Genomic DNA, 27,596 nt, shown 5'->3' with positions numbered 1-27,596 from the left:
TTTACACAATCAATGAATGACTCATAATAAAAACAACAAAACCCATGCAGATCCCCGAAAGCCACACTGAAGCTTTGCTGTAAAAAAAACAATGAAAACATCATTTCAATCTGTCTGTACAAAACATTTATTTGAAATAGACATAAAAACAGCTTTTATGTATTTGCATCATTCATATCTGAAATCCACGACGAGCAAACAATAACTAAGGAGACATGGCTTAATGGAAATCATGAACAGAAGGGTTTTTTTATACAAGTAAAAGGAAGTTATGTGAACAGCTTAGGAATTGCAATGAAATATGTAAAACCACAGAAATATTACAAAAACATGATTTGTCTGAGTAAACAAAACATGCACTGAAGCCTATTCACTGCTATACAACACCAGGAAAGGCTAAGGGGGATTAAAAAAAGAACTAAAATGCTATCAGGTGAAAAAAACTGGATCCAAACGGAGCATGAAAAGGGCGTACAGGGTCCCTAGAAATTGATGCAGGCTGTATTTTCATTGTCTTTCAGTAGATGGCAGTGCCAGCACTGTAGCATCATTCTTTAGCAACAATATATAACTCTGTAACTCTTTTCTTTATACACGAGGAACTGCAGAAAAATGGGCGAAAAAATCTAGTTAAAAATAGTTTTTAAAAAAAAAAAATCCTCAATAACTTCATACGTCACTATATTCATTTTAGTCTGTTAATATAGTTGCATATATACATATATATAGTTTGTGAGACTTCTATGCTCTCTACACATATACATGCGAGAAAATTGGGGGGGGGAGGCGTCTTCTTTTTGAATCCAGAAAAGGTTTCCTTCATCTTGTCTGAATCTAAGTGAGACAAAACAATCCGTACCTGCACCCTGCGTCACTGCTGATATGAAGGGACTATTTGGTCAGTCGGCTCACTCAAAGTCCAATTTGAAAAGACGCATTCAGCGTTGGGTATCACTGAAGCTTCGACAGTGTGCCCAACGCGGCCTCAGTGGAAGAAATGGCACCGAATCACTGACACGCCCGCAGCCGAACGGATTCTAAGAAAACACTACGAGCTGAAACTACAACTTGAAACATTTGTTTTCAGTCATTTTGCCCTGGTGCTACAAACCCCGACAGCACTAATACTGCGTGTGTATTCCAGGGGTCACTTTGGCAATGGCATTAAACAATAAGAGATAACTACTTATTTATTACAATAAATATATCAATAAATAAAATGACCTTTTGAAATTCTCCAAGTTACAAGGACACACTTTTTTTTATTTATTAAGCTACTCATCGTCGTCCCAGCAGAAAGAGCTGGTGAAATTCCTTCTTCAGTGTCATGTGTGAGTAGTAACACTGAACAGGACTGAATGACAACGAGGAAGGCTATTTCTGATGTGACCAGGTCGTAGAAAACAATATCAAAATTGCATACAAAAAGACACCTAAGTAAATGTAGATATTCAAACAGCGCAGCAAAGGTCAAGCTTGTGATTAGTAAGGATGCAAGTTAACCTTTGTTATAACAAACGGAGGCTATCTTCCAATCATTAGTCGGAAAAGTGTTCATGGACTAATATACAGAAGTTGAAATCAGCACAACTGACAGAGCGTGACTTTTTTGCTTTAAATCCTACATGTGCCTGAGGTCAGTGCATCTATGAGGCACAGTATTTGTGACATAGCTAATGCCACTCCTACAAACCAGTGTATATATCCTTGTCTCGCGCTAGTGTGTTAGCATCCGGGTAGATGACCAACACAAAGCCAGAAACGTCTTAGCTTTCAGTACTTGGCTACGCTTCTCTACAGCTTAAACCATGCAGCCGCAGCGCCTGTGGAAGATGACAACTTCATGTTCTTGTGCTCTTTTTAAAAAAAAAATTAAAAAAAATTGTTACACCAGGCTTTTGTTTCCATGGTTACGCTTCAGCATTTGGCAAGAGGTTAGCATCCTCGGACCGTTCATCAATACAGCTTGACTTTCCCCTTTTTTGCTTTTATCTTTTTTTTCTTGTTTTTTTTAAAACTACTGGCTTTTGAATACGTGGCCGATCAGCCACAAAAGAGGTAAGCCTGTTCATGAGACACAGCGTCCACCGGCAGTGTCTGTGTGCTTTCTTTTTGTATTAAGTACTTTGTGTTTACTTCATTTGAAGTCCCCGCTGCTTTTCAGGGCGTGTCTGCGTGTTTGTAGTAGCCCCTTCGGAGGGCTTCGGAGGCGATGCTCTCGGCTGAACGTCGCTGGTCCATAGTCAGCAAAGTGTCTAGCAGGTCATTGATGTCGGCTCGGAGTCCCTGCCTCTGCATCCAGTTCTTCAGCAGTTCATACACTTTATCGCTGGAGGTGCCGCTCTCCGCAAGCCGAATGTGGTTGTCACTGACTCCAATCATTCTGAAGAACTTGTTGTGGATCCGCACGTCCAAGTACTCGTCGAATAAATCGAAGCTCTTCCTCAGGGATTTTTCAGACCCTTTTGGGGAAAAGAAACAAAACACACAGATGAAGACACAGAAAAGAATTTAGACTGTGAAAACAGAAAGCCGCAATGTGTAAAATGCATGTGCATCTTGTTATTTTACAGACTGTTCCTAACAGACTGTGAACACTAGCGTGCAAATCATAACAGTATAGGCATTGTTCCGACAAAAGGAACAAGCAGCGAGTTTCAATACATTTTCTGTCAGGGGCGGCATGTATAATACTATTAACAGAGGATCAAACAAATCAGTTAAGCCGTGTCCTCTTTAATTCACCATGAGAACAAAACAACAGTAAAAAAGGCCGCATGTTCCGAAGCCCTAGAGGCTCAGATATGGCCTGACTATCATGAGATTATTAATCTATCAAGCAGCAAAGATGAGATCTGGAGGAGATTTTGTGACTTCCCTTTGGATTGCCATGAACAGCACTAAACTGTACTGTTTTTGTGTAAAGCTGTCTGGCTCTTAGGGTAAACCAAGTGGGTAAAGAGCTCTGCGAAAATATTTCTTAAAGTGGATACCCCCTTTCCCCCTCCACACACACACTTCTGTGTGAATCTTACCTTGTACTGGCACCAGTCGACATCGCAGAGGATCATCCTGCAACACAAGACAAAATAGAAAGTTTAACACGTGATGAAAATTTTAAAATACAATGTGACCCATTTGAGATCATTCTGACTCTACTCCTCACCAGATCTACAGGCAGCTGTCTGAAGGTAGCGGGGCTCTGGTGCGGGGTGTTGGAAACCGCTGTGGGAAGGGCTGACAGGCTAGTTTGAGAGGAACTAGTGGTGTTGGGCAAGCTGTCCCCTAATCCTCGGTCTTCATCTTCGAGGGGCGGGGAGGCCTTGGTCATCCCAGCCTGGGTCTCCTGCAGGAGCGGCCTTGAGTCTGGGCGGGACTCCTCGCCCTCCAGACCCGCGTTTTGATCATTCTGTCGCTCCTCTGCTGTGGCTCCACTCTCATCCTGAGCAGAAAAAAAGAAGTGCATAGACAATGTGAACACAACAATGGCATATCTTGTCCAAACAGTGTAATAAATGGACTGAAGGAGTTGAAGATTGACGCATCAAAATTTGATTAGTTGATGAAAAGCTCCACTGGTATTTAAGGAACTCTAATAAATGCTTTAAATCTCATTTCACTGACAGACACAGGGTGTACTATCATATTATCAAATCTCCTTACATGAGGAGTGCCTCAGGGGTCCATGCTTGGCCCAGGCTTTATCATGCCATAATACTAATAATAATGTCGCATTTTACTTTTCCATGTGCGTGTTCTGTAGACAAATTTCACTGACAGAATTACAGCCCAAATCTTTGATAAGTATTGTGAAGTGAAAATCTGCTAATGTGAAACACTGAGGTTCTACCTTGAAAAAAACTTTCTATGAAAACATACAAAACAGTGTTTAACCATTTGTCTCTTTTTTTCTTCACTGACTTTATGACACAATTTATGCTTTTATTTTATGTATATTTGATTACTTTATTGTTGTTATTATTCAGGTGTCAGCCTGTCTTTACGTTCTTGACTGGAAATGGTCCAAAACACCGCCTCTCACTCTTAACAGGCACTTACAAGAGAGATCAACTACCTTAGCTTTTCCTTACTTCCTTATGGCTTCCATTCAGTTTTAGAATTGATTAAAACAGACAATAAAATGTTGCAAAGTCACTGAATGGAGTGGCACTGCTTTAACTCCCTGATCTTTTAACCTGGCCTATTCACACGAGATCACTGAGGTACATGGAACAGAACCGTCTGCTTTTCCTTCTTTCAGCAGCACAGCACTTTGTTCAACGTCCATTTGAAATTGCTTGAATTAAACATATAAATAACAACAAACAACTTACAATGGGAATCTTGACAATTTCACTGGACTCGCAGTGGAGCTTCAAGCCTGTTTCGAAAGCACGAAAATAGCATTAGGAACAGATCTGATGAGCAAAACATTAACTGCAGACGTACATTACATGATATCAACTCACATGGTATTTCACATGAACGCTGCTTGAAAATGAACCACCACAGAGCCAGTGCGATAACGATGATGATAACAATGGCCATGAAAATGCACAGAGGTACAACTGAAAAAAACAAAGGACACGAACACAAAAAGTCAAATGTAAGCAACGATAGCTAAAAAACTTTCAGCAGCAGAATCTGAAACTGATACTGAAACTTACTGATGCTCGCCGGAGGATCCAACGTGGGCGAAAGAGATGGAGTGATTCGTGTGGGGGACGTAGGGCGTTTTCGGCACACAGTGTTAGAAAACGGTGTGCACTTTTTTACCTCCTCTTCATGAGGTTTACACCTGCAATTTTGAAGCACAGAAACATTTTCAGTAACAGTAAAACAGAATCCCAAATTTTAACTGTAGGGTAGACGCAAAAACAATCCAGAATAATTTCAGGAAACAGGTCAGTGACACTCACTTGGCACAGCGCTTGCAGACTTCGCAGGCCTGGTCCGGAACACAGAAGGTATTCGGTTTGCACTGGCACTTGGTGTCTGCAGTTGTGGTGCAGGAAGCAATTTCCTCCTGATCTGTGGACAGTTAGGAAAGTTGTGAGACAAAGAGGCTTCTGTAGCACCTTGCAGAACAAAGTCAAAAAGTGCCTAACAGGACACGATAGGAAATAAACTGCTAAAAAAAACAATTAAAAAAAGAAATTCAAGAGATGGCATCATGTCTACTGAGAAGGTGCGAAAGCAGGCACGACAGCAGATGGCCGCTTTTATTAAGCAAAGCTCAACTCTGAGTGTGGCCTCAAACTGTGTAAACAGCTACAGACTCTAACAAGTGAACTTCTATAAAAAGTTATTCCCACGACCATCAGCATGCATTAAATGACGGAACAAATAGAAGACCTTCAACTAATTTGTTGGACACCGGCAATTATGTGGCAATCTTTTGCAAAAAAAAAAGAAAAAAAAGAAAAAAAAAAAAAAAGATATGTTAGATAATTAGGTTTCCAATTTTATCTCCCTCTGAGACACATTTTGCTTCACTTTAACGGGATAATAAGGAACGGAGAATCTGCCACGGTTCATTTCTTAAAATGAGACCTAAATAGACGGTAGCCCTGGCCTTTAAGATACGATCAAAATTAATAACAAGCCAGCGGTCCAACTCCACAGGACGCCCTTTCATATAAAATCTCATGTTCATGCTTGCCAATTAAAGAAAAATGGCTTTGTTAGGTCGGTTTGCAAAATGTGTGCACACCGTCTTTCACACTAACCTTCCTATCATTTTATACAGGCGATTTAAGCTCATTCTATAGCAAGCTATGAATATTTTAAAGAGTTTTATAGAACTAATTAAGGCAGATTTTTTTCATGTTCACTGCATTTTTTCATGTGATCCAAATAAAGGCAACTTTTCCACAGGTGAGAACTGCCACCTTCATCAGGTCACTGATGATGTTTCTGCTGGTGTATTTATTTGCAGTTATTTAAAATCACAGAATATTAAACAATCTTGACTAATCTCAGCTGGAGTTGAAATAGCACAATTATTTTCTGTTTGCTTCAACACTGCCCATAGAGGCGAATGTGCGTCCTGTCATAAGTGTTAATGATGATCAGTGTAAAGATCATAATGATCTCAATGTGGTTAGGCAAGAAGAAAAAAAATTACCTTACCCTGATGCAAGACTGCACTCACTGCCCATTTCATTAGTAATAATTAGTAGTACTAGTTTGGACCCTCTTTTGCTTTCAGAACTGACTTAATTCTTCATGGCATCGATTTAAGAAGGTGCTGGAAAGATTTCTCAGAGAAATTTGGGTCATGTTGACATGACCACATCACACAGTTACTGCAGAAACCCCTGTTTAATGATTGTAATGAGTCATTGTTTGAGCTACCCTTAGTTTCCTATCAGCTCGATGTAATCTGACAATGCAGGTTTGCATTGGGATTTTTTATTTTTTTGGCCCGTACTAGAGATGGTTGAGCGGAAACCAACCAGCTTGTCTGGCAGTAACAACCATGTCATGTTTAAAGTTCCTTAAATTTCCTTTTTTACCCATTTTGATGCTCACTTTGACCTTCAGCAGGTCTTATTGACCGCATCTACATGCCTAAATGCACCAAGTTGCTGTCGTCGATGAGTCGATGGCTCAATGCAACAACTTGGATTGTAGCCTGTGTGCTTCACGTATTTCTTCCTCTTTACGCAAGACAAGTTGGAAAAGTAAAGCTCCCAGTCAAGGTTTGGATTTCCAAACCAACAAACAACTTTTTTGTTTTTTAAGCATTTCTCTGATTAGAGTCTGAACACAAACAGAAGACAAACAGGCTGCTATTTTAGTTTAGTACAACTACTCCTACTTATTCCAAGTATGTGGCACAACAGGCTTCACTGTTATTATATTAATGACATGTAACAATCAAAATTAAATTACAAATTTTCCAATACAGAGCGACACGGGTTCTGTTTCATTCCTTTCTAAAGGCAGGGCACGAAAAAGACACTGGTAGGATATCATTCGCTGCACGGTTGTTAAACACTAAACCCCACAGCACACTAGAAGCTTTGATTCTGGCAGAGCACATAAATATTTAAAAGGGATTAACTGTGAAATTATGTTGCAAAAAAAGAACTATCAAACATTTTTACGGTCTTAACCTTTTCCTGTTAAAGAAGAGAAGTTTTAAAATGAACTGAAATACAAAAGCAGCTTAAAATGGCGAAAATTTATCTGTGTTTCTTGTCGGAGGGAAGTGTCGTAATTGCACAAAGAATGACACGACTATCAGCATTCAGCTTGGCTGTGAAGGCCCAACTGCGCAACCAAAACAAGGGATTAAAAAGCCCGTCTATTGCCACTTTACCAAAACTGACTTTGTTGCACTTTAAACAAGTTGGTGACGGGGATTTAATCTGCTCCGTTTTCTATGTGTGGCTGATTTGACACTGTATATATGGCTGACAGCACAGCATTGACTGTTTCTGTGGCTAATTTTTTACAAACAACATAAATGGTGTTGTAGTACCTCGGCAGAGTGACAGATCATCACATACAAAGGAGATATGAGGAGATATTCCAAGCCTAAAATAGACCAAGAGGCTGGTGATGGAGGAACCCACTGGGATTTCTTGATTTTGGTTAATTCATTAAACTGGCAGGTGCTTTGTGTGAGCCTGTGCCACAAATTCAGATGGAGACATGGGTCCAAACTGACTATTAACAGCTTACCTTACAAAGGGAAGGATCAGGGACACACGGTCATTTACTATAAAGTATAAAACGGTGCAAAAATGTGACCATTTAAGCTATTTTTTGCCTGTAGAGGATGCTTGGCCCTATAAAAAAGTTTGACAATCCCAGTTTAAACGATTGCATAACATCTTTTACTTGTGAGATAACTTTTACAGACAAAACACCAAACTGCGGCCTCCGCTCCAAGCAACTTAAGTTCCATCTTACTCCATAAATGATTCACTGAACCAACAGCAGCCTTGTCAATATGAAATATTTTCCGACCAGGAAGTTCTAAAGCGTTCCAGATAACACCGCAGTTCATTTTAAGTACAAGTAGTCCAACAATAGGCATCTTTTTAAAATTTCATTCACATTTCCTTTGGCGTGTTCCTTTTAATTGTTACATGGTCATAAATAAGTTAAAACTAGAGCAAAACAAACCCACCCACACCCACACATATTAAAAAACTCTCCTAAAACCGCAATGAATGAGCACAAAGCACATCCTATGTAACAGAAGTCTCTTTTCTGCAGCTCCTGGCTTTCATTGGACACAAAGACAGCAGTGTGGGAGACAATGAGATGCAGCCACACCCAGCTCAGTCAGGTAAGACAGACACACAGGCAAATCTCCTGAGACGTGGAACACGCTCACATTCAGCCCACGAAAACAAAAACAACAAAGACACGCCCTACCACTTGGTGTAACATCATAAGATCACATTGTCATGAGTGGCTCTGAAAGGCGGGGGCGCAGACAAAAAGGTATTAAATTTCCTAAAATGACATATCCGACCAACTGGATTACAGAACACTCGACTCTTATGTTTGTTTTAAGGTAAAAACCCCCCAAAAACTTCTGTATTTATTTATAACCTCAGATTTATTGTCAGTACTCAGATTTGACTATTCCATTTCCTGGTACCCGACCTGACGTCATGGCTATGTGCAGCTGCTGATAAACATGTCTTTTACATAAGCGGATAAATGGTCAAGCATATGACCAGCAAAATATCTCAGTCAATAATAGTTGAGTATTTTGTGATATTTACAGGTGCATACGGACATATATATGCCTGTGTTGGTGTTGTTCCTATACCATCATAATAATGTTGGCCCAGGATCAATATTGTAGTCGACCAATAACATTGTCTAAGCATTCAGTATTATAATATTGCAATTAATATTACAAAATTTTTATATTATATAAAAGATCTATGTGTGGAAAACAGTGGAGACCTAAAAACCAATCTATAAACAAAGTATACGTATAGTCTATATACAGGTAATGACCTCACTATTGATTTATCAGGGGAGGAGAGTCTCATTACCTGAGCGGCAGTGAGTACACGGCAAGCAGCGGAACATCCCGTTGTTGTGCTCTGTGTGGGTCTGTCCATGTTCACAGGGAAGACAGATCCCGAATTCTAGGTCTCTTTCACAGGGCTGATGCACATATGTTCCTGCAAATAAAGGAGAAACCCATCACATAACTAGCCCAAAACATAAACGCTTCGCACGTCCATATAAAAAGCATATTTAATATGTGAATGCCAACTTTTAGTGACGCGCTGCGTTTCCTGCCGACGTCAGAGCAGAGCAACGCAACGCATTAGGTTCATAAAGCTGCAAACCAAAAGAGGCATCGTCTTAGAAAAAAACAAAAAAAAAAGCTTGACCTATGCTGCAGGGACTGATTATCACTATTTTACATTTCCGCATCATTTTTTCCTGGAATTCGGAGGAGAACGGATTTGCTGAACTGCAGCGAATCAAGTCGACCTCCTTCACTCGCCGACTGTCACGCTTTGCAGTTTTAGACTCGATTCTCGCACGCTGTGAGTATGACCACTTGATTCTCATGTGTCTTCAGGATTTGTCTGATGCACGAATGTAAAAAAAAAGAAAAAAAGAACACCAGGAGAAAAAAAAAATCAATTAAAAAAAGAAGAAGTAAAAAACATCCCTGGTTGGACTTTCTAAGCATCCAGTAAATAAAGCAGTGGTATTGTGCTTTGTGCAGTTTGTTTCACCCACGCTTAACTGGAGCCAAAACTAATTTTTGATTTAGATATAAAAAAAGAAAAGCCATTTGCCTCGTAAATAAAAGTTTATACTGACAAGAAGAAGCAGAAAGCTATCATTTCACACCATTAAATGGTTACTGTGGCTTTAAAACATGTGGTAACAGCTGAGCAACTGGAATAAAGAGGAGAAAACACAATAATGTATGAGGGAGGAACATCACATATTATTGAACCAAACAGAAGCAAGCCAAACAGTATCAAACAATGAGGACCTCTCATTACTATATCAATTAACTATGAACTGATCATCTGTTAACTCTTACTTCAAAGTGGCAGGCAGTGATGATTAAATTTGCAGCTTTTTCACAAGTAATCATTTGTGAGTCTCTAAATTCATGTAAAAGAAAAAAAACTGGAGTGGATCGAATATTAAAAAAAAAGGCATTTCTTAGAATCCACTGTGGCAAATAAAATAATTCAATCAGTTAGCAGAACCATGCAGTGCTTGTATCTCAGCTAAATGCTCAGACTTAAAAAGAAACAAATAAAAAAAAACAAAAAAAAAACAGCTTTATTGAATTTTTTTCATAATAAATTAAAATGATTAGTGCTTTTAAGGACTACAGCTTTAAAAATAACCTCTGCGTCACACCCCGCACATTTCACTTCACGTTTTGCTTCACTCTCATCTGCTGAGACGGAGCGGTTTGCTTTCTGCTCCTGGCCATCACGCATTCTTTCCAGATCAGGCTGGGGGAATATTTTAAAAACTAGTTTGGGATAAAATTCAGCTTATGGCTTTGACATTTACCTTGAGCTAGAAACAAAAACAAAGAAATGCCAATCTAAACGTTGGCTACAAACTGCCCTCATGTCAGTTTGTCTTATGTTTGTATCATTTTTGTAGATATAGTGACACGGGAGTGTAACTCCTCTTATCCGCCTTACCAGCTTTGCAATTGAGGCAGCAGAGTCCCTGGTGCAAGTACTGTTCATTCTCCACGCAGGATTTGTGTAGTCGAAGTGTTCGGTTTACGTGTGCTTCATTGGACCACTGAGCTGCTGGAGGTTCTGCTGCACGACACACAACCCAGATGAAGAGTGCTGCCACCTTCACCTGCATCGTCAAGGTCTGGGAGACAAACAGGGAGGAAGAAGAAAAGATAAGATTTGGTTTATTTTTGTGCATCCACAGTAGGCCGACTCACCCGCAATCAAACTCATAAGATAAAGGAGAGCAAAGAGGAGAATCTATCTTCATAGGAAACCTTGTGTGAGCAATCTACATCGTAATTTGAACCATCTGATCTGAACATCTGCCGTGGGAAAGCAATTAAGGGAGCTGTGCAGCCGGTCAGAACTAGAGGCAACACAAACTCGTGTGTGCAGGATGCAGAGCTACACGCTAACTACATGCGGCGCAACAGGCAGCCAAACTTAATTAGGCCTTGATCTGGTTTTCCTCTAGTTCAAATAAAGGGAGAGAAAAAAGGCAGAGAATCTGCTTCCACTGCTGTGGATGTAAAAGACAGAGTTTGATAAGGTATCTTAACTAACAGCAGCATGATGCCCATATCAAATGCGGGTTCAGAAATCCATTCATGGGCTGGATAATAACAGGCTTGTATAGGTGGGGTACCGAGAAGAATACAGCCGAAACACTTTAGTGCGGCCCCCGGGCGCTGGTGTTTATTCACACGCTTTTCACCGTGTCAACGTGAGAAGGCCCCATTCACTGGCAAACAACACACTTTAGTGCCTCTACTTCAAATGACCCACATTCTTAAAGCCAGACTCTTTGAATGCCGGGACATGCGACACCGACATGAAGCGCCTCGAATGCAACATGACACCTCGTGGGTAAATGAAAGTCCTAGATTTGGAGGTTTTGTCTTCTCCCATGTGCACACCCCCACAACCACCCCACCCCAACCTCTGTTAAAGCAGGAGAGAGAATATGGGACAGGTTGGGTGGAAAGGGCTGAGTAGTGAAAGGGGGGGAGCAGAAACTGTAGACAGCAGGTTGAAGATGGGATGTTCTACAGGGAATAGGCACTCTAAAAAGGACAGTGTGGGAGAATGAGGGGAATAAAGGCTGCGAGCAGATAGGCAGAGGTAGAGAAAGAGGAACGGGCTGGGGAAGAGACCGACTCCTGACGCTAGACTTGACTCTCTGGAGGGCCGCCATGCCTTGTTGTTCAAAGGAACTTTCCTCCCTCTCTCTCTTTCCCTCTGCCTTTTCCCTTCTTCCTCTCCCTCTGCTCACGTCAGACTTTCCAAAGACCCTGAGAAGCAGACGTGGAGTTGCAGACGGCCGGCAGAGCAGTCACAATCACACCATTTACATCTATCCAAACATTCTGGGGAACGGGGGAGGCAGAAGAGAGAGGGAGAGAAAGTGAGAGGGGGGGAAACTAACAGCTTGCATGACACAGGGTGAGTCTTTAGACTTGAATATACTGTGTGTAAGACTGTGGGGTGGGTGGGGACGTGGAGAGACGTGGAATTGGGGAAAGAGTAAGGCCGTGTGAAACGACGAGAGAGAGAAATCTGTGCACAAGCGCATGCTACAGACAAAAACAGTGGAAAGAAAACAGGACACTAAAGAAATGAACGAGCTGCGCTAAAGGTAATCTTATACCCCACAACAGAGGCACGGACTGTGAAGCTGTGCTCGGTATTCAGGAGTATCTTTAATAGAGTGTCTTTACAGAGCACGGCCCATCAAAGGGTGCCTCTCTGACAGTAAACATGAACGGACAGTGCTGATATTACATCATTTCCAGGCTTTGTTCGTTTCAAGGCCTGCGATTCCAAACACTCCCAGGTGCAGCCGTTCTCAGTAGCTAACCTGTTATGATCGGCAAGGTTGCGACAAGAAAAGATGCAACATTTCTTTTTTTAAACTGTTGACTCTGCCATTTTATTTAAGAGTCCAAACAAATGTCTTGCTTCTTTAACTTGCTTCTTTGTCTTGCTGGTCTGATTGCAGTTGCATAAAACTGAGAAAATAGAGCTATTTCAGTGTAAGAGTTTGCTAACAAATACATTTATTCACTGATTGTTGCAATTGTGGGGTTTCAGAAGCTGCTAACATGCACTTACAGTACATGCGCAGTCCCAATAGTGATGGTGCAGTACATAAGTCAAATATTGACTGGTTTAAAAGTTAGCTTTACCAGGAAAGGAAACCACAGCGGAGTTCACCATGAGGAGGAAGAAATGCATAAAAGCACAAACAATGGCTGCAGTTTTTAGTGTTTAACACTCTCTTTTTAGTCCACACTATAAAGGTGTTCTTTGTCTATTATGACTGCTATCTTCTCTGCTGCAAGCTAAAGGACCGACAACAACACAAACGCATAACTTTCATAGCAACCCAAGTGACAAGAGAAAGCTCCAACATGCAAACATGGGCCTACAGAGCGCTGCACCTACAGGGCTACAAACGCAGCACCATGAGTCTTGTGGTATTTCTTGAACACAGCCTTGCTTGCACACAAGGAAAAGAAACAAGGCCACGCGTCCACACTAATATCCTAAGGCTTCTGAACTACGCTGGCACAAATGTAGAGCATATACAAACACTATGGGCAGCCACAATGTGGCTTGGTTTAACCTCCACAAACCAAGTGAGGAGGAATAGTGGAGTGACCGTAACCTCAGCGTAGCAAGCCCTCCAAACCCTCCAATTCCTGGAAACACTCCAACTTCAGCAGAAGTGGCCCAGTCCTTCTCTCTCCCCTGCCAAATGAGAGAGCTTGGCTACAGATAATTTGCTAAAACAGTGTCCTATTGTTATACAGTCTGCATGTATGATAAGTTAATACTCTGCATGGGTGGATGCAAGTTAAACTAATAAGTTGCAATACAATAATAAGGGACTTTCTGTGCATCGACAACAGGAGCATCACTCCACTTCCTCTAAACACCCGGGGTTCCTCCAAATTGCCTTGGCACAAACTCTACACATGCCATGTACACTGAGAATGCGTTTGTGACTAAATGACAGGACATCCTTTCAGTTTTGACCCAGGTTATCAATGGGCCATTTAGAGGGCTGTGATCACCCTGTATTCCTGAGGAAATTACAGTAAGCCCCTTTATTAAAGACATAAAGATGGGCAGAAACAGAAAATGCGAGGGTTTCTCTCGCTCCCTCGCAGGCATGCACAATACGTACAAACAAACTAAGATAGCGTCTTCATTTCATATCGGACAGATGATTTCAATCATAGCCAACTGATAAGCAAAGACATCATGCACCTCATTATAGTCCTGAATCCAGAGCAGGACCTGATTTTCAATATCATGCTTTTCTTATTAGAAAATAAATTTCTTTCATCAATTAAGGGACATCTTGGACACCGCACAGCCGTCGTCACACTACATGTGCACAAAATATGGCTGACGAGGAAAAGAGTTGAGATTAAAAAGCATAGTTATGTTGTTACTCATAATACACACACCTTTAACTCAGTCGCCAAACTTTTCTTTGGTGTAGTCTAAAGGAAACCAGTTAAAGTTGTCACCTTATATCACTTCAATCGATATTTTTTTTTTTTTTTTACAGTAACTTGCACTGATTTGTTGCTCTGATTTGTTGATCTGCTTCTTCTCCCAGTCCACTTGGACTGTTAACAAACACTACCCCCCCACACCCCACCAACCTGAGCCATGGTCTGACTAACCCTCAGACCGAGTCCATTGCACTTCTTCCAAGCACTTTGCAACCTGTTCGCTATTGCGTGCCTTTCTCTTATTTTGTATATATTTCCCGTTTGTCATTTATTCCTACTGTTCTTCTATTTCTACTTTATTCCTTCCAGTTGGTGTGGAGCACCCACAATTTTGTTGTTCATGTACAATGACAATAAAGGGTTATTCTATTCTATCTGACAGCAACCTAATCATCTGATTGGATTATAGACGCTCAGCAGCTGGAGGCTCTGAGCAACTAAGTAAACCAACACTGATTATCAACCATCACTCCTTTATTTCCATGTTGAATGCAGGAATTTACCCATTTCACCCTGACAACATTTGAGAACTTCAGCACGCGACAGCCGAGGCTCTGCAGCACATCAAAAATGACTCAAACATTAATTTAATTACAAATTTCAACATGTGGCTTCTGCTGCCCTTTACCATCTTCACTACTTAACAAGCCACAATAACTGATCTCTTGTTCATTGTGTTATTGTAGCATTCAGATACACGTTACTTACATAATTACATGTGCGATTTTGACATTTAATCAATTAATAAACATGCCTTTTAAAAAAAAAGTAAAACATGTATCATAGTTAAAAAACTTAACTTTACTCCATTTACCACAAAGAATCTCAGTGAGCAGTCAGATTTATGATGATTCAACTACTTCTGATTTTTTTTTTCAATTTATTCAAATTAAGTGACTAATTTTCCTAGCTCAGTAGTTCTGTGGTTGGTTTCAATATGACTACAAAACAAAAAAAACAAACAAATAAAAAAAACCCCGAAAACAAAAAATGGGGTTAAGAGTTCAAGGTAACCGCTTCACTGTCTCGTATGTTTTAAACATATTTCTGAAGGAATAATGTATTACAGTGGTGACCAAACCGGCCAAAAGATCATATGACAATTTTTGGGGGGATAGAATCACAATTCTCCCCACAGATTTAGCTGAACTCATGAGATCACATGATTAGCTGTGCATAGGGCTGCCTTACTAAAAAGCTTGTCACTTTGGCTCAAGGCTTAAGAGGACAAAGCTCCAGCTAGACTTGGAGCACAACATGGCATGTTTCGCCTTGTTGTTCTATATGGTGCAAATGTTGCTGGAGTGTTGACCTCTTAAGGCTTTTTCCATCTGCTCAATTAACTTTGGAAGGAGTAAAATGTGTGCCAGAGACCTACTTCTGCTTTAGCTTCAAGCTTATTTTTGGCTCTGATTACTGTCTGAATATTCTGACTGGAAGTGGAGGTCTCTGCATGTAGCTTGTTGCCTATTCTTTGTCCATCAGTTGCCCTGCGATGCACCTCTACTGCGTCTAGAGCGCTGTCCTTACTGTGTGACGAGTTGCACTTTTGTTTAGTTCATGCAGAAGAACTTGAAAAGTGCTTTTATTAAGTAATGGCGATAAACTCAAAAACATGTGATCTACCAGATCAAGATGTGAGATTGTGTAATTTATGATGTTTGGTGTTACTCTGTCATCACGTAGTCATTTAAGAACTGAAATACTGATTTCTTTTGTAATGTCATGAGTATATAATTGATAATTATCACTCAAAATATGTTTATTGTGATTTCATTTCCTAATTTAAGATCAAACTTCATGTATACTCTGTCCTAAATTAAACGTTATTTAATATGTTTTACATGTTACAATAAGGGGTTCTGGGTCTTAATGAAACTGTTTTGTACTGTACAGTTCAAATCCCCCAGGACTGACCTTGACATGACAGTAAACGCTTTGTGCTTTACAGATAAATCCTGGCATTCCCTGGAGAAAGGGGGTTGATCATGCACAACTTTCCTTGAGTGATAAATTACGCTGACATTTTGGGTTAGATTATGAAGACAAGTACAGCCCAGCTTCTGTCAGGAGAAATAAGTCTGACACTCGCTGCATGGCTGTAAATAAATTCAAAGTTCAGCCAAGCTCGCACACATTCATCATTATAAAGCTGAATGATAGAAAATGAAGAGAATGGCTCCCGTGTCAGTGCAGTACAGTTAAGAACAAGAAGGCGCTAACAGTTTCAAAACCACATTGTTAGGCCGCATACGCAATGCACGCACACACACACATAATATAGCACACAAGCACACATACAGTGCATGTGTGGGGAGCGTGTGAAAAGCGGCTGCCCCCTCCTCTCAGGGAGCACAGGAAGCTCGAGACAATACAGAGGCTTCATGCAGGGTTCAGCTCCAAACTGTTCCCTGCACAGCAGCCTGCCTTAGAGCAGGCCCAGCACCCGATTAGACCCACAGCATATCCGCTAGGCTGGATATTTATAACTCAGGGAAGCTGCAGCTCCATAGCACGAATTCTTGAGTTTCCTCAGGAGGTGCGCTCCACTGATTAGATGAGGGTGACAGTGTGTCACAAGCAGGTTTGGTGACATTTACCAGGGGGAAAAAAGAAAAAAAAAGAAAAAGAGAAAGAACGATGATCCGCGATGACGACAGCTGTATTGAATTTCCTGAGAGACTCTTGACCACAAGTTGTCGAAATTACTGATACCCTGACGTTGATGTTTACCGCAAAAAATGTTTCACTCATCAAAACAATGCAGCCAAAGTGGGTTGCTGAAAGTTCAAAAGGTTCCACACAGTTGTAAGCAGGTGCAGCGTGACGCTTTTGTAGTTTTTCGTTCGAATAATTTTTGTTACAGGGTCGAGGTGGTCTCGGTTGGCTGTAAAGGTTGACTGCTCGTACGTGTACGCCACGTCATTGTGATTCATACAGAACGTTATGGACATCCAATTTGAATGTCAATCCACAAATCATATTTGTGTGCTGCCGGGCTATTAACTTGGCCTTTTCAGATTGTGATTAGGCCTGTCACAGGGAAGCTAAGCGGTGAATCACAAGACAACTCCTGCAGGGAGGGAATAAAAAAAAGAGCAAAGAAAGGATGACTAACAGATTTAAGAATGAGCAGGAATCCATCACCTCGCTTTAAAGACAATCACATTAGCTTCACTAAAGCTCATCTTTGTGTAAAAGGGAGGGGGGCAGTTTGAAGTGCTGGCAGTTTATAGAGTTCTCTATAAACACACCGCTGCAAAAAATGTAGAATATGTGACTGGTGTAGCAGGTCAACAAGGACTTAAGTGACCATCAATGGCTGGAATTTGCACCAGATTTATGCCTTTGTAAACAGACTTCCATTTTCTAGACAAAGGTTGAGCTTGTTCCGAGACTCAACACTTTTATTATAATCTGCTCATTCATTCCAGGAGAGCAGGAAATCAGAAGATATAGCACCGCTGCAAAACCTTTTTCTGATCTGGCTTCATAGTACGTCAGGTTTGGAAGGTGCCTTTAGGCCACGACTGTACTTTTGACTAAGTTAATCGATTATTATCGACTATTAAGGAAAGGAAATCATGGAATAATTCAATAATCAAAAGGAATGCTGTCAGCCGATATCAACCTTGATATTGGCATATCGGCAAACAAGATCAAAATCAGCGATGTCATCATTGATCTGTTGTGTGACTTCACTTCGCCCTGGCTAAATGCTCAAAGGCGTTGAAATGAAAAGATGACCGACATTAAATACACAGCAAATTTTGAAGTAAAGCAATAGCAACAGAAACATAGTAAACAAACAGAAATAAAAATATGAGTTGGATCAGTCGGGATTTTCTTTAAAAATAAATAAATAATTTTACTCGTGGATTTCTATGAAATGCAAAAATAATTACAGTGTAAAATATTTTAACACGAGACCAACAGTGGCACTATTAAAAAACAGAATCGCGCACAATGATTCTTTATACTCGGTGGAAGCCGAAAATTCAAAATAAAAGTAATAAAAGCAATTTTTGAGCTTTAGTTAAACCAGTACAAAACCAAAAGGAATCACTGATCAGTAATACCAAACTGTCCGTCACGCCACAAAAGATAGGATCAGGGACCATGTGGAGCTTTGTGTAAAAAGTGACTGAAACAAGCAATAAAACAGTGGAGGAGTAACTGTATGACTGAATTATCTATAATGAAAATTCCAAATTTGTGTTAGCAACATTTGGAGAGAGACACATCACAGTGCTGTTTTTACTTCATGATGTTCTTGTATATATGAACAGTTACTTATGTGCCATGTGCTCATACAACACACTCTACTCTTTTAGCTATTTTAAGCCATGTTCTCACTTGAACTCCAGACAGTTATTAGAATCGGATGAGGACATTGCCCACACTTGCCTTTTCTAATATGCAGCAGGACATAGCTTTTTCCAGGGTTATCCTTACTAATGAAACACTGTGTTTTGTTTTGACTGCCTTCGTAGATGACACAAGTTATCCATAATAAAACTTTGTCTCTGTGCATTCATTGGACCATTACATGTGCTATTCTCAAATAGGCATAACTAAACATCACTTGGATATGGTGGCAAATAGCAGCCTGTCCCTGAGCCTAGTTCTGCTGGAGGTTTCGTCCTGTTAAAAAAAAAGTTTTTCCTTCCCACTGTCACCAAGTGCGTGCTCGTAGGGGGGTCGTCTGATTGCTGGGTTTTTCTCTGTATTATCTTAGGGTCTATTGTAGGGATCTGTGGTCGTGATTTCTTGCTATATAAATAAAAATTAACTGTTTTAATGGGCACCTATATCAGGTAACGTCTAGAAACAGGCTTCTATGTCCACAACAATCCTTCGTAGCACTTTCTGACATGGAAAAGAGTGACTTCCAGTAAAGATTACCTTTTAGCACTCACAGCGTGACGCAGGGTTAGTAGCCAACATATCAGAATGAAACTAGATGAGGTTATTCTGTTTATCTTGATAGTTGGGATGTTTGACATGGAGTAAATTATCTCCACTTATTTCAGTTCGGGACCATTCAGATGTGAGCGGTGACTCGCCTGTGTTGGTATGCATTACGTGGGTAGGCAGCACCTGAACAGGTGGCACTCCCTCCATGAGTCAGCGAGCCCTTTGATAAGAGTAGGGTGATTCACCTTGGCAACTACAGGTCCACACAGGATAATCAATTGACTAACAATAAAACATCCTGGGCTCTCTGAAGAGCCCACATAAAAAGGCACAGACACCACCTGGTATCAGACACTGAGTTACGCTGCATTGCATCATTCGGCCTCTCTACAGCTTCTCTAAGCCACAGGCATGGTTATAACTGTTCACATGGTCACCGAGCAGAGTGGCAATAAGCAGTGGCTACAGTATTAGGAACACTAGCGTTGCCGACCACTGCTTGTCCCCAGTGTCATAGTTTGGCCTCCGCTTGTCCCAGATGTCTGTCCTGCCCTTGTCTGTGTAGTCCACAGAGACGGAGAGGACTATTTCCTGTGTGAACCAACACCCAGACACACAGTAAACAATGACAGATAAAAATCTAGTGTACATTTGCATGGGCATGACAATTCTAAGAAGTAAATTGATGCCACTAATATCAGCAAATCTGTATACTCGAGACAGGAAGTTTACTGGACGGCCAGGCACGTACACTCGGGCAATTTGGAGGGGTGCATGTGTGTGTGTGTGTGTGTAGGGGGGGGATTAGAGAGGTGGGGAGGAGGAGATGGGGAGGGGCTGAAGTTTCCTCATAGTCCCTTAGCAACAAGGCCTGCTGGCGAGGCCTCCAGAATGTACTGTGGTTTACAAAAGAGATAAACATTGACTTTGCCACCCGGAGAAGTAAATCGGATTTCAGTAATGGAACACTGCATGACTTAAAACGCAGATCAGACAACGGGGAAAACAAACACTGGAGCTCCAGGCCCATCAGAAGATATTACATTTACTTTTAAACAGCTCCATTTACAGTGAGCAGAGCCACAGTGGGCATGTGTGATGAAATGCCACTGACAAACGCCACTACCCTCATCAGCCAAACAAGCTGCCAACGCTTGATTTGTTCCGTCATTAGGAACTCATATCATTTTCCACATCTTATCTCGTGTAGCGTTATCCTGGTGTAATCCAGTAAACTCTGTGTGAGAAAGGAAATAGATCTCCTCTAATTCAAATGCGTATTTTGCATTAATCAAAGTACTTTTAATGCACGACAAAGGCTTCCAGTCTGCTCACAGTGCTTGTAGTATGCGCGGCACAGTTGGAAAAAACAACAGGGGAGGAATGAAAAGACATCTCTGTGAAGGTCTGAGTGGAATAAACTTCAAGAGAGAAATAGCTGAGAGTTGTTATGGACTAACTGGCAAGGTGAATTCTTAGCTTTCTGATTACACATTCAGTCATGCTTCTCACATTCTACACAATTTGATTTAAAGCTCGTTTGAGGCAGGAGGCCCACGGCCGCACAGTTCTCATTAATAGCGGCTAGAGGGCCAGCTACATCCGCTGTGACAGACCGAGAGCCGTCATATGCTGAATGTCTGAGGAGTGTGACCGCATGATGTCCAACACAGATGGTGGCTGTAGTGTTGGAAGAGAGAGGGGGGCGAGTGAGTGAATGATACAGCACATGCACTGAAGAGAGCAAAGACACAAAAACCAGAGTATTTCTACATTTTCTCCAGAAATAAACACTTTAATCATTAACAACAATAAACACAGTGTTGCTTCCTGTGTCTGGGACAATGCACGGACTTGTTTCATCTTCAAGTTCACAGGCCTGGACGTGATTTCAGCTTCCACGACACTCTTATCTTTGTCCGCTCTTCGCTTTAACTTAATGAGACAGAAGCCTTTTTTTTTTAAAATATATACTTTTAGATTATAAACCTTTAGATTATCCGAGCGGCAGCTTGAATTAAGAGGCTACTTTGGTAAATGATTTTTATAGAAGCTATCAAGTTAGGAGCGTTAATGAATCAACAATCCACGGGACACACGCAAATAGAGTGGTACACATTCAACAAAGAGCGTATTTAGAAAGCAAGTGTCGTGTTTACTTACATGAAGTTTTCCGACCACCGGATCGAAGTTCATCTCGGGAACTTCGCGTTGAGAGACAATCCCAGAGAGCTGGAAAGTCGCTTTACAAAACCCAAACTACTCTAAAGTCTTTAAAAAACCCCACACATACAGCGAAAAACAAAACAGTGACACGAGTTCGACCTACGCTCGCTCCTTCGTCCGGTTTCTTTCATGAGTTTAACTCTTTTTTTTTTTCTTTTAGTGTTCAAACTTTACGGATTTTTCCTGAGAGAGGAGAAACAGACACGGTCTGAGCACCAGCGAGGAGCTTTTTCTTTTTTTCATGCTTCGAGCACTTCGCGTGACGTCAGGCTGCGAGCCAATCACAACCCGTTCCCTAGAATAATAATGAAGGAGGAAATTGCGAAGCTTTGCAAAGCAAAGTAAAACAGCAACATTTTAACACATTTCACTGCATTAATCGCTGAAGACCGTGTGTTGTGACTGGGTGACGTGTGTAACACTGTTTCATGCAAGCAGAGGGGGTTTCTTAGAAGTCTGCAAATCATCACGCCACGAGACTTTGATCAGCGTGTAGTGGTAACACACTCCAGCTATATTAACCTGAGTATGTAATGTGTAACTTACTAGTAACAACCGGCTAATGTGCAACAAGTTGGAACTCAAGTGAACAAATGAGTGATCCCAAAGTGTGACACCCTCCATGCAGAGCACTGAAGTGGACTCGCTCTTACTTCTGATGATACCTAATAAACCTAAAGTTTAACGGTTGTTTACAAAAAGATCAGATGCATTGTCACAAGGAAATTTTACTAGTAATTAGTTATTTGCAGATCATAATAGGATAGGGACTCAACGCTTGGAAAAGTTATGGACCGCTGAAGAAAACATCTGGTGGAAATTTTTTTCAACTAATTAGTAAAATGACTGGGAATAAAAAGAGCATACCACAGAGGATGAATCTTTGAGAAGTAAAGCTCGGGAGGGGTTAACCAAAAGACTTTGCTAGCAAATAGTTTATTCTTACTCACCTCTTTTTGCCATGTGTGCATACACCACTTTGCATTTAATTGTTAGTAAACTCTTGATGTCTTTCATAGTGTGTCTTTAATCCTGCACACGCAGCCCCCCACCAGCCTGGTTCTTCCTGTTAAAAGGGAGTTTTTCCTTCCCACTGTTGCCAACTGTTTGGTTACGGGGGTCATCTGATTGTTGCTTTATACCTTACAATATAAAGCACTTTGAGGTGACTGTTGTTTGGCTGCTATGTAAATAAAATCAAAAATTGTATTGAGCTGAAATAGTTTTGTAGCAATTTATGTCATGTAAAGTCAACCATAAGATTTAGAGAATGAAAAGAAATCCTTGTATGCGACGGAAAAGGCTGAAAAGCAGACCTGCATAGCTCTGGATGACTCTGCAGTAGAAAGCACTGCATGGGCTCAGGAACAGTGGTGGAAATGAACAAATGCTGCGTCCAAGAATGCAAATTAGAGAAATAACATACATTAAGTTAGCTCAAGAAGACCTGGAACCTTCTCTAAGCATCGTATTTTAAGTAGGCTTGAAGTGGAAAACTGTCCTGTGGACTGTGAAAATTTGAAATAGTTTTTAGATATCCTGGACACTGCTTCCTCTGGACCATCAGGGTTTTTTTTAATCAGCTTGCAGTTTAAAAGCAAGCATCTGTGAAGCAGTAAGGAAATATAGGCAAAGATAAGGTTTACATTTGTAAAGAAAACATTAATACGGAATGATACATAAAGGTTTTGTAGCAGCATATGCTATTATCCATCATCTTTCTCAAAGACGGCTTGCTCATTTCAGCTAGACAATACCAAAGCATGATGGATGGGACTCAAAGAACCCTGCTGCCCTCCTGAGAACATTTGGCACGTAATAAAATAAAGATGATCGTAGCGGTCTCAAAAACAGCAGCACGAGCAATCATAGAATAAGTGAAGTACACAAAATACTTTTTTTTTCAGAACTATGTCAATAGGTCCTGAGTTCCTACATGCTCCCAGAGAGCTGTTAAAAGAAAGTTTGATGGAAGAAAATGTGAACCATCAACATGTGTGACTTTGAAGTGTTCAACTGAAACTCAAATCCATATGAGGATATGGAGTAGTATATTATGGAAACAGGGATTTAATACAATGAGGAGAAAAGAAACCCAAACAGTTCTGCAGTTTATGCAGAAAGTCAGCTACTATTTAATGACAACATAACATTTTTCCACCATTTAGACTACATCACAACAGTAAACATCCTCTCAAATGTGGTTCCTGCTGACAACATCTTATCTGGAATGGGGCTGTGGTCTAAAGCCTCATGTCTAGGGAGCGGGAGGGGGGGAAGCAGAAGATATCGAGGCGTACCTACATTAGACCTTGCCGGGGTAATTTGCAACACATACAAATAAAGAAACAGAGCCGAACAACTAGTAAAAATAAATCACATGCCCTCCACTCACTCAGACAGGCGTGTGACGAAAGAAAGATTGGGCAAGTTCTAGACACATTTAAAGTAAATGCTGTCTGGCGTGTGTCTCACTTCTCATTCACCAGCGGACAGACAGATTGCTGTGTTTTGAAACATTACAGTGACTAATTAAATGTCTTGTGACCAACGGCGCACTAGTGAATTTTACAGGAAAGTGGGGAGCAGAAAAGCTTGGGTAAATTAACTGCTGATTAAAAACTGAGTGATCTGGTCACAGATGAGTTCTCATGCCTGGCAGAACATCTGAGAAAAAAATACCGAATTCACAGTCCTCTCCCAGCTGTGTTGTTTATTCACAGGAAGCTGCTGAAAAGTGGTGAGACTTAAAGCTCCAAATGGAAGCATATTTCACTGTGTATAGACAGAAACATTAAATAAACACGAACTATCAAATAAACCATGTAGTTTTCTCTAGAAGTTGATCAGACTTGAAACTCAATCACCGTAACAGGAACAAACAGCATAACACTCATCCAGTTGTCCAACAGATGCAACTTATCTGCTCCTCCAAAGTTCAACATGTGTTTCAATTAAAACTGTCTAGGAAATCTCTATCTGTATCTTCCACTTGGAGCACATCCTGTGCTCCTCCTTCTGAGGTCACAGGCTACGTGCTGAAAAACAGGAAGTGTGTGATTGAGTTATTTGCAAGCTTATCCTGAGCGAGTCTGTATTAATGGCTGCTGGGTTGATTAGTTCACATAGCCAACTTGTGGAAAAACAACAATCTTTACAGCTTTTCCAATTTGTCATCTTGAATTTAAGGGAGAATCTTTGACCTCCTCAGAAAGGGATCTTTGCTGGATAAAAAGATGTGCAGTTGAGGGATCATTTGCATAGCCTGTGTGGGAGTAGTGTGATATAACACTTCTGTTTTTACAGTACCGCATAAAAGTCTTGAGCTACCCTTCATTTCTTTATATTTTGCTATAGGAAAATTGGAAATGGGTGGAGCAGGTAAAACATCTACAAACATACATAGACATACAGGATATAAAGAAAAAAACCCATTTGTACGAGTCTAATGAGCTTAAAAGTCAGTATTTGCTATGACCACCTTTATTTTTCAACACAGCCTTTAATTGGTCTTCAGAAATAGGTGTGTTGGAAACAATCAATCAGATGCTTTCCAGATGATATTACATGGTAGATTAAAATTTGACTGTATTTTCAGCTTTCATAATTGCATCAATTTTGACAAAATCCTGAAATGCAGTCCAAACCATGACAGAGCCTCCACCGTGTAACAGATGGCTGCAGACACCCACTGTTGTTGCTCTCTCCTGATCTCCTCTGTACATATTGATATTGATTTCAACCAAAAATTTCAACATTTTTCTTCCTGTTTCCCTTCCTTAAGAATACCTTCTTGGCTGCCATCCTTTCCATTGAGACCCTTTCTGATAAGGCTTTGGTAGATGGATCAGGTGAAGTGCATCCTCAGATTTTTTGAGGACACACTGCATATCATGCCAAGGCAAGTTTTTGGCTAATAGCGTTTTGAGAATCACATAAATGCTATTTTATTTGATGTCTAATAAACTATTTATTCTTTGGTATTTTTTTTTTTTAGATTCAGCCAAAGAAATGAAAGCAACTGATGTGCTTTTGTAACAAAGTGCCTAAAAATACAATTACAGTTGTTTCTTTGCTAAGTTGTCTGTTGTGTGTACATACAACACTGATTCATCCCTTGAGTTATGTGTCTTTTTAAATGCTTGAATGACTCATAGGTCAGTGTTAAGTGTCTTAACAAAAAAAAAAAAACAAAAAAAATAAACCAACTCTGAAAATGGTCATGTACAAAGACTCGGTGAGTCAGTGTCCAAAATAAAACTTTGTAAGACCTTCAAACCCAGGGACCGCTTTAAAAATGAGGAAATTACAGAAAATCTAACTTTTTGGAAGCAAAATATAAAGAAGTGAGGGATGCACTGTGCACTGTATTGTATATCTATAGGTGTATGTATGCAACAGATGAGGTTTGTTTTTTTTCTTTTTAAGAGAAGTGACCTACGGGTGAAAAAAACGAAAAAAATAAATAAAGGGAAGGGAAACCTTCCTGAGCGTCAGTGACTTATCGTGTGACGCCGGCTGTGCATTGTTTCACTTGTTGTTTATGAGGGATGAGCAAAAAAAAAAAAAAAAAGTGACAAGGAGCTGAAATAGAGGATGTAAGCCTTGTGAAGATGACTGAGATCAGATTATTTGTAAAGCAACAGAAGAGCTGTTATGTCACTGCAGCATGACTGTTGCCGTGTCCTGTAATTGTTTCTGATTTGATTTTGTTATAAACTTAAAAGACAAAAATGCATAGCAGCGACTTCTGGATACAGAACTGTCTAAAAATTCGATCCACATTCTTCGGAGAGCAGAGACACGTGGCCTTGCATCACTTCAACATTCTTATTTGTTATACTGCATATTAGAACATCAAACTTGGTTTAATCATTTAATGATGGACTTTAACCCCTGACGCCTGCTATATAGATTGAATTAAGACAAATAAAGCGTTAATATTTGTAAGAGAGGCTAGCATTATTAAGGACTGCACTCTAAACATACAGTGGTGTTCTTTAAGAGCTTTCAGCATGAACAGCAACAGCCAGAGGGTGGTTACTGTGTTCAATCAAAGCCGAAAGTTTGTACTGTGAATGTTGTGTTTATGTTCCCATCATCTGTGTGGAGGATTGGAAAATGAACTTCATCTATTACAGTCCTCCTTCTCATTACAGATACAGCAGTGGAGAAGAAATGCATTCACACCAATGGTGTTATGTATTCAAAACACTTTAAGAAACGAACCTGCTGTATAGCAGCTATAATATAAGAAAACCTACCAGGATTACTTTTTATATAAAAGGGTTGTTGTGGGGAAAGAACAGTCAACCAAAAGTGTGTTGAAGCAGCATATGGTGCTGTCTAATTGCATTTTAGGGACACATTATGCACGTTTTTTAAACAGCGTGGCTTCGTAGTACCACTCTGACTGCAGTTCTGGATGGTAGCTCATTGAAAATTGGAAAAGAAAAAACAGGACATCTAGTTTGGGCATCCTCGTGAATTCAGACACTCAACAAATCAACTTGACTTACTATTAGTCAATGATTTTGCGATAAGACGGCTAAACTATTTGCCACTTCAGCATTGCTCGAGTCACACTGGACGAGTCAGGAGTAATCGAGCTAGATCGGGGCGTAAATTAGGGTAAATCAAAGCCAATGCCTACCTCTTTGCCAAGTTTAATGGCAATCGACCTGGTAGTTTTCACCTAATCCTAGTTACAGACTGGAAAACAGGTAAAGAAAACCGACTGATTGCATGATTAAGGCAGAAGCTCGGCTGGTGATAAAACTGGTAGAAATAAACAGTTTATGTATCAAGAAATCAGCTGATTTATTAGTGCTGTTCCCAAGTCATCCAAAAAAATCAGTTGTTGCAAATTTAATTTAGATGAAAGCAGTGTGCTTTAAAAAGATTCAAGGTTTTTTTCCCCCACCCATAAATGCTGGGCAATGGATATTTAGGCATATTTCAATGTCCAGCACAAGCATTCTTGAATGTGAGGGTTTTTTTGTTGTTGTTGTTGCAAAAAGTAGGGGTTGGGAAAAAGTTTCACCTTAAGAAACTACAGACAAAATGTGTGTAGGCCTTGACTCTAATACTCACACTGACAATGTGAACTTTGCAGGGAATATAGCACATCGTAGACCCACAATATATGGATGAAAGTACTGGGCCACCACTAATTTTTGAATTTGGGTGTTTTCAGTCTCATTGCCAC

The 27,596-nt window shown here is 40.5% G+C and overlaps 1 protein-coding gene across 1 annotated transcript; it reads right to left on the bottom strand.

Moving 5' to 3' along the window:
• Positions 1 to 103: 103 nt before the first annotated feature.
• Positions 104 to 21,629, bottom strand: tnfrsfa (tumor necrosis factor receptor superfamily, member a). The gene is made up of 10 exons (XM_031727277.2): positions 21,326 to 21,629; positions 10,674 to 10,857; positions 9,030 to 9,161; positions 4,920 to 5,031; positions 4,668 to 4,798; positions 4,470 to 4,568; positions 4,335 to 4,381; positions 3,167 to 3,442; positions 3,036 to 3,072; positions 104 to 2,462 (listed from the first exon to the last, which is right to left on the bottom strand). The coding sequence occupies exons 1-10, from the start codon at positions 21,356 to 21,358 to the stop codon at positions 2,161 to 2,163; spliced, it is 1,353 nt and encodes a 450-aa protein (XP_031583137.1). The 5' UTR covers positions 21,359 to 21,629; the 3' UTR covers positions 104 to 2,160.
• Positions 21,630 to 27,596: the final 5,967 nt, after the last annotated feature.

The sequence above is a fragment of the Oreochromis aureus genome, linkage group 7 (genome assembly GCF_013358895.1).
Source record: "Oreochromis aureus strain Israel breed Guangdong linkage group 7, ZZ_aureus, whole genome shotgun sequence".
In the NCBI taxonomy this organism is placed as follows: domain Eukaryota; kingdom Metazoa; phylum Chordata; class Actinopteri; order Cichliformes; family Cichlidae; genus Oreochromis; species Oreochromis aureus.
Note: the sequence above shows the minus strand (reverse complement) of the source record. Positions and strands in the feature narration are given on the sequence as shown.

Coding starts and splice junctions, on each gene's coding strand:
- tnfrsfa (XM_031727277.2), bottom strand. CDS start 21,358: ATGAACTTCGATCCGGTGGTCGGAAAACTTCAT. Junction 9,162..10,673: donor CTGCCTCAATTGCAAAGCTG/GTAAGGCGGATA, acceptor CTTTATTTGCAG/GAACATATGTGCATCAGCCC. Junction 4,569..4,667: donor GGATCCTCCGGCGAGCATCA/GTAAGTTTCAGT, acceptor TGTTTTTTTCAG/TTGTACCTCTGTGCATTTTC.